Source organism: Buteo buteo, chromosome Z (assembly GCF_964188355.1).
Source record: "Buteo buteo chromosome Z, bButBut1.hap1.1, whole genome shotgun sequence".
NCBI classification, from domain to species: Eukaryota; Metazoa; Chordata; class Aves; order Accipitriformes; family Accipitridae; genus Buteo; species Buteo buteo.
Window position 1 is genome coordinate 26,090,920 of NC_134204.1, and position 8,012 is coordinate 26,098,931.

The 8,012-nt window shown below is 39.3% G+C and overlaps 1 protein-coding gene across 1 annotated transcript in view; it reads left to right on the top strand.

Moving 5' to 3' along the window:
* ARSB (arylsulfatase B) overlaps window positions 1-7,989 on the top strand; it is a 67,509-nt gene extending 59,520 nt beyond the window's left edge. The window contains exons 7-8 of the mRNA XM_075021784.1: window positions 6,800-6,928; window positions 7,490-7,989. Of these exons, the coding sequence (XP_074877885.1) occupies window positions 6,800-6,928; window positions 7,490-7,755 (395 nt within the window). The 3' untranslated portion in view covers window positions 7,756-7,989. The remainder of the gene's footprint in view (window positions 1-6,799; window positions 6,929-7,489) is intronic.
* The last annotated feature ends 23 nt before the right edge of the window (window positions 7,990-8,012 follow it).

Genomic DNA, 8,012 nt, shown 5'->3' on the forward strand with positions numbered 1-8,012 from the left:
AAGTGAAAGAACAGATTGCTGGGCAAAGTAAGCAGTTTTCTGTTTTACTTTGAATCATCAGTTATTAATTACTTCTTGGGACACACTGCTGGATTGAATGTACCAGATAACTTCTTCAGTATGGCAAAACCTGTCATCTTGTAACATTTCTGTATATTGTAGGGGCTTTTTCTAAATTTAAAATTGTATGACTAAAGCAGGAAATAATGAAGGTATCAGATTCTGATCTCAGTCACAGTAGTATAAATCTGGTGTGAATCCATTATTTCAATTACTTTACTCTTGAGTTATGTTCTGGTATAAGTGAAAAACCAGCCTTAAGCAAGTAACTGACTTGTCTGCACTGATACAGACTGATCTGTGCATTGGAAGCCATTGCTAATACAAAGTAATATTCTCGTTTCTTTATGCTACCCCTCCCTTTAAGAATAGCACTGAAAGTAAACTAGAATGTATGCTAGAAATGAATCACGGTGTTCATGCATTTGTAAAACTACAGTTAAACCTGAATCGGAATCATACATACTTACAGACAAGGGTGACCAAGATGGTGAAAAGTCTCAAGGGCAAGACTTAGGAGGAACAACTGAGGTCACTTGTCTTGTTCAGCTTGGAGAAGAGAAGGCTGAGGGGTGACCCCATCGCAGCCTACAGCTTCCTCACGGGGGGCAGCGGAGGGGGAGGTGCTGATTTCCACCTCTCTGGTGACCAGCGATAGGACACGAGGAGATGGAATGAAGCTGCGTCAGGAGAAGTTCAGACTGGACTTTAGGGAAAGGTTCTTCACTGAGACGGTGGTTGCTCACTGGGACAGGCTCCCCAGGGGAGTGGTCATGGCACCGACCCTGTCAGAGTTCAAGGAGCATCTGGACGACGCTCTTAGTCATACGGTTTAGTGCTAGGTTGTCCTGCGAGGAGCAGGGAGTTGGACTCAATGATCTTTGGGTCCCTTCCAACTTGAAATATTCTATGATTCTATACTTACCTTTTGTGAAAGTTTTGACACTTTCGGTTCAGTACATACAGAGATTAATAGAAAAGGGGTTGCATAAATCTACTTTGACATAGCATTTTCTTTTGTAAACAAAATATTTGGCTTGTCCTGAACTGAAAGTAATTTGGTAACAAGCCTTGTGTATGTCTGACTAGCTCATTATTCTGTTTCTCACAGTAGCAGTTGTGTAGGAAGGAGTATGAGGGCAAGCACATAAATAGACTTCTCTTGTGTGCCCCCCACAACCTGCAGCTAATGAAGCTCCTGATCTTTAGGTTGTGATTTTGGATATAAGAATCCTTGATGGATTTTTCTTCCACCTTGTGAACCCTTTTTATCACTCAACCTGCATAAACTTCTAGCATCCACAGCATCCCATGGAAAGGAATTCCACACTTGAGTTTGGTCTGTGATAAGGAAGTATATATATTGTTTATTTTGAATACATGAATATATGTTATGAATATACCATAATTTATTTGATGCCCTATTTGGAAAGACCAGTTGTTCCTTATTCAGCTTGTCATGGTGTCCTATCCCACTCAGTGGGCTCGGGGGAGGTGATCTTTTAGATAGTTCATTGCCACACACGGGAGTCACGACAATGACTCAGGAGGGACAGGGATCATTTCAATATCCCATTTCACTTGGCAAATCCCAGTGCAAGAGTCATAACAATGGCTCCTAAATGCTCAAAATACATTTTATTTAATGTCGGCTTATAACACAAGTGTGGCTAAATTTGGCGTAGCAGATATTTCGAATAAAAAACTTGACACCTAGCAGATGTAGCAAAGTAATCCTAACAACAAGGTAGGAGGAAGAGAAGAGATAAGAGAGAGAGAGCAGAAAGAGAGAAAAGGAGAGGTAAGTATCACCACCCTTGGATCCAGAGAAGAAAGAGTCTTGGTAGTAGCTGTCTGGATTCCTCAGGCAGTGGGCGCACCCCTTGGGGGTTGGTCTTCCCACCCCCCGCTTTATACCCTTGCGCATGTGTTGTGGGGTTTTCTCTAAAGTTCTTGAGGAGGGAATGGGGGGGACTGCTGCTGCTCCATTATCCCATTTAACTTGTTTACACAACTGCTGTGGCAAAGGGCCCGTGGCAGAACTCCAAACCTGTGACAAAACATCTGAAGTGTAGCTGCTAGAAAACTTGTCAGAAAGCCAATTGCCAGAAAGCCTCTTTGAGGCACAACCGCTAGAAAGCCTCCCAGAAACAGTTCACTACTCCACCACTGCAGGGCACCTCCTGATTTGGCTGCTTGCAACTACCTGCTTGGTTGGTTAGTTGAGACAAAATGGTTGCCAGTCTCTCAGTCTCTCACATATGGCCACACAATTTCATAGATCTCTGTCCTGTCCCTCATTAGTTGTCCATTTTTGAGGATGAAGAGTCCTATTTATTTCATTATTCTTCACACAGAAGCTGTTCCATAATTCTAATCTTCCTTGTCATATCTTTTTGTACCTCGTATGGTTTTTCTGTGTCCGTTTTATGATGTGGGGACCAAAACCGCACAGTATCCCATGTGAGGCACAAGGACCTAGGTGGTGGCACAGTGTCCCATTCTTTGCCACTTCTAGTAGTGGGTTTGCTTTTCTTGACCGCTGCCGGACATTACCTGTTCATTACAACTTCACAAACTCTTCCCTAAATAGCAATGCCTTGTCCAGAGCACGTTCTTTTGTGTATGCAGAGTGAAGACTGACTTTTTTCCCCCATGTTCATTACTTTCCCTTTTGTTGTACTTATGTTTGTGCATTAGCAAGGCTTAATGCGATGAAAGATTGTTCACTTTTTAGAAAAGTCCCACATATTCTCTGGTCATCATTCAGGATGTTGTTTATATTCTTATCCAGGAGTAAATTTTTCAATGTCCTGCCTGAACAGTATGCTATGGAATATTCAGATTATCAAAATAGCAATTATTTTTGCAAATGCAGCTAACTTTTTTGACTGATTCTTTCTGAGCACCTAGATATTTCCAAGTTGATGACATTGGCCTTCTGAAAAATCGGGTCTCTTGAAGATACAAATTAGCTCTTGAAAATTATTTAGGCTTTTACATCCTAATTTGGACTATATATCTGTTTATAGAGACCATGTATGATAATGAAAATAAAAGAACTAAGCTGAAGTTTTCATAAGGGGACCATGCTTTTAAACTATTTAGGTAATAAACTGCTTTTGCAGGTAGTGGGAGTTGGGCACTGCAATTCCTTTAAAATCTGATCCTGAAATCATTTTTTCAGGCTGTTAAGACTAAGGATGGTCTTGAAATATGATACAAACTCCAAAGTCACTTACCAAGGGCAACGTTTTCTGAAGGACTTGTTTTTTCTGTAGAGATACAAAAGAATACATTTTGGTGACCTACAACTCCAAACAAAACAGTAAAATATTTAGATCAATTCATTGTAACATTAAATATTTGAAACTAAATATCTGAATGAAATTTCACTGCTTTCTTAACTAATAAAAGTTGTATCATTTCCCAAGAGACTACTTAAAAAGAAATACAGCAGCTGGTGAGGCTCCAAAGTTCGGCTTCAGGAAGCAGTGGCTGCTGTTTGAAAATAAGAAAATTCATGGCAAAGGCTGTGTTTTTTTTCTTTTAAGGTGAAAACAAGGCTTTAGTATTTCATTAGCTACTGATACACTGGTGATCCAATGGCAGAAAAATAAAATGTCTAGCCTCTTTGCACAAGCAAAAGCATCACATTTTTTATATATAAGTCTATAAGGAGGATATGCAGGCATGTGAAGGCAGGCTGGATTGCACAGATCAATAAAAGGCATCTGTCCTCTGACTGCTGAATTAGTCCACAAGACTGTTGTTACTGTCTGGTCAACCATAATGGAAAAAAAGAAGAAAAAAAACCCCAATGATTTAGAACAGATGCGGAGAGAAACTGCTTAGATGCTGTGGGAATGAACTTTTTATCTTGCAAAGGAAACAAAAAGAATGTGTCTTCTTTAGTCTGCTGAATTGGAAAAGGGATCCCTGAAAAATTCATACAGCAAGGGAGAAGACTGCCCAGGCATTTTGCATTTCAACTGCACTAGCAGAAGCTGAGGAATGAAGACAGAGGTAGAAACTTAACAGCTGGACTGAAGAGAAGGAGAAAGTCAGGTAAATGCAAGGGGAGGAATAACCGCACTTAAGGTGAAAATCGTATCATGGGAAGAAGAGAACTCAGATCAAGCAAAATTTTTATTTATCTTATTTCCTTATCTGGTGCTTGTACAATGTAATGAACTGGTAGCCCTGTAAATATCCTGTGTAGAGAGCATTCAAACAAGCATCAGTCTGTTTTCCATGGCTGATATGTCTGATAAAAGTTGACCCATACTGCCTGGGAAGCAATGCACTTGTCTGAATAATAGACAGTACATTTCTTTGGCACAAGACAAGTGCTTGCAATGAGTGAGTTAACACAACTGACAGAATTCTGTTTATAATAGCTCAACATGAGGGAATTTATCTTTTTCTCTTCAAGAGATTTTGCTGAAAGATAATATTCCACCAAACAACTTCAACTACAAGCTCTGATAAAAGCATTTCTTAGTTTAGGATTTTGGTTTTGTTACCTGGACCAAATAAGGGTTTTTAAAAATTGTTTTATTGTCTTGAATCTTATTTTAAGTCTCATGCATGGCATTCTAAGAATATTTTGCAAAGTATATCTAAAAATACAATCTTTCGTAGTGTTTATTTGAAGTATTTTAAATAATTTATCTTGTGTAATACTATGGCTTCACATACTGTATCTCAGCAATCAGAAGCATCTTCTCCATGCTAAACGTTAAAATCAGAAATGCAGATGCACATAGTTTTTCCTTTAGACCAAGCCTTAACATTGTAATTTTGAGTTGTAATATTTAAGAAGCATGGTTGTGGTTTTTGATCTGCTGAATGTCTTTCATTGTGCTCTTTAAGAAAGTAGATGGCAAAGATGAGTATCCCAGTAGCAAAGATGATGACAGAATAATACATAACGTAATGATGTTGAAGAGTAAGGAATATTAATCTTTAAACTGTTTCATATCTGCTACGGACATCACATGGCTCTGTGGGCATTTATCTTCCAGAAGAGATACTTCTGGGGGTATTTATGAAGTTTTCCTTGTTCTGCTAGGGGCTTGGGGTTTTTTTTTACCATCAGCTTCAGTGCTTCATGATCTAAGATGAGCTCAGGGCCCCTCATCCTGTGTATGCATACTCTAAACAAGTAGTCCCCTTTTATAGCCTTATTTGCCTGGGAACGTTAGACAAGTCTGATGTAAACAGGGAACTTGGGTATGCACAAAAAGTGCTCATTAAAGAAAAGCTGATTCAAAGTGTGAAGCCCAGTAGTAAAACAGAAACTTAGCAAGACCTTCATAAAAAGTAGAGAAACTGTGTCCCAGCATTTCATTTCCAAACTTTCTGTTTCTTACTTCTAGCAGATCTATATTTGCCCCACTGTGATGTACAGAATTTACTCTTTTCACAAACCTGTAGTTCTGCTCCTAATATTGGATCTCACATGATTATTGTACATCTCGTGGATTCTCTTTTTCATCTCAGTGGCAAAAATCTGTCAGCTGAGTCCTTCAAATTCCCTAAATGGATTGAAAGTCATCTTCTGAAAGATGCTAGAAATCAACACTGGTTTGTCTCCACCTTCTGACGTCTTGTTTCTAGTCTGCTTATAGAGTTGCCCTATGGTAGTCTTTTTGTAAACAGATATCAGCTGATATAGTTAATATAAACCCCTGAGATTTTATGTCTTTAACTCCTGTCTTGTTTATGAAAGCTGATATGCGAGACGGCTTGGTTGTTCCTGGAGTGCCAGTCTGACTCCCTCCTGGTTTCGGTAAAGAGCTGGTATCCTGATCATCCCTTGTAACATGTTAATTTTCTTCTGAGCTCCCTCCTATAAGGAGCTTCAGGTTTCCTTTTGAGAGGGAATTTGCATGTAGTTGACACTTTAGAGTTTTCTGCAGTATCTGGATATGGGGTCACGTCACATATGCAGCTCTACCAAAGACAGCATGAAGACATGCTTCACGCTATGTCATGCCACAGAAGATATTAGAAAAAAATCCTTTACTGAAAGGGTTGTCAGGCATTGGAACAGGCTGCCCAGGGAAGTGGTGGAGTCACCATCCCTGGAGGTGTTCAAAAAACACATAGACGTGGCACTTTAGGACATGGTTTAGTGGGCATGGTGGTGTTGGGTTGACAGTTGGACTCGAAGATCTTAAAGGTCTTTTCCAACCTAAACAATTCTAGATTCTGTTATTCTACCTTGCTGGCCAGGTATGGATCTGTGTGAATGTAGCCAGCTCACTCCAGAGAGACAGCTCTCTGCATGTGGATACAAGTCAGGACCTGGGACTTGGTCCCCGGCGTGATCTAAGAGAATTAACAGTAGTAGCATTGATTCAGGAGATCTTTCAATCCTATATTCCTAAGTGGCAAAAGGTACAGGCACTTGTATGAGCAAATGTAGCAATTCCAGTCATGATCATTCTTAATATAGGTATATGAGATACACATATATATCTGTATACAAAATGAGTCCAGTTATCTGGACTCAGGTGTGACACTTTCCACTGGTAATGTTTTAGAGTGCAATTCAAGTTCTGCATTAAATACATCCAGTGAATCAATAGCACAGATCTTTGCACATATATATAACAAATTCTTCATCCAAGACACAAAAATAAATGGATGATACCACTCTGTTTCCAACAGAATTCTAAAAATTACTTCATGCATATGCAATGTACCTAACTTCGTTTACTGTTTCATTAAGGTCTTGGCATTGACAACAGGACATCTTTACCACAGAGCAATACTTCTCCATGGGGTGATACACTTTTCAATATATCCATGCATGCAGCAATCCGACATGGAAAATGGAAGTTACTAACTGGATATCCAGGTAACAAAGTAACTCCTTTTTGTACAGTGTGTTGTATCTCCCACCCACCCCAAACACAGTTTAATTCTGTTTAATGTATTTTCATTGCTTTTAGTTATTTCCTAACTTCTCAGGTTTTTGATCACATGCAAAAATCTAGAAGGGGGACTTCTAAAATCCAAACAACATATTCTTTCATTTTGCAAATATTTTGTATACAAATGACTTTCACAGTAGTGGAAAAACTATCATAGAATCATAGAATATCTCAAGATGAAAGGAACCCATGAGGATCATTGTATCCAAGAAGAAAATCCATGAAATTAATTTATGTGAAATTAAGTGACAGGGAAGTTTGAATCCCAGTGGTGCAGCTTTTTTGTATAAATAGGACTCCTGTATAGATAGCCCTGGACTAGACAGACTGTGGTGCTGGGCTAGAGTTAAGGAATGCAGCAAAAGTCACTGGCCAGTGGCTTGTCAAGGGACCTAGTGAATTTGTCCATTACAGTATAACTCTTTGTCTGCACACTGCTGCTCTGTGTCTGAGAATTAACCCTTGGACTATTCCTGTTTCTGCAGGCTGCAGTCATTGGTTCCCTCCACCATCTTTGTTCAATGAGTCAGAGATTCAATCATCTGATCCACCAACAAAGAGACTCTGGCTATTTGATATTGTTCATGATCCTGAAGAAAAAAATGATTTGTCTGAAAAATATCCTCATGTGGTAGAAAAACTGCTGTCACGGCTTCAGTATTATTATAAACATTCAGTGCCTGTGTTTTACCCTGATGAGGATCCCAACTGTGATCCAGCAGCAACTGGAGCTTGGGGTCCTTGGGCATAGTGCACAGCACTGCATCCTGCAAAACAATCCTGTAGTGGAGCCTGGTTTATGGACTCAGGGTCCTAGTCATATATTTCTTACCTTTTTTATTAAACTATTGCTAATTGTGAGCTCATTCCTTGAGTAATTCAGTATTTCTTACACTTAAAATACATTGGGGATCTTATTTCAGTCTTTTCCCACTCCTCCCTTCCCAACAATTTTATGTGAAATGTTGGTAAAATAATAAATCTATTGTGAAAATATTCTTTGTCCAG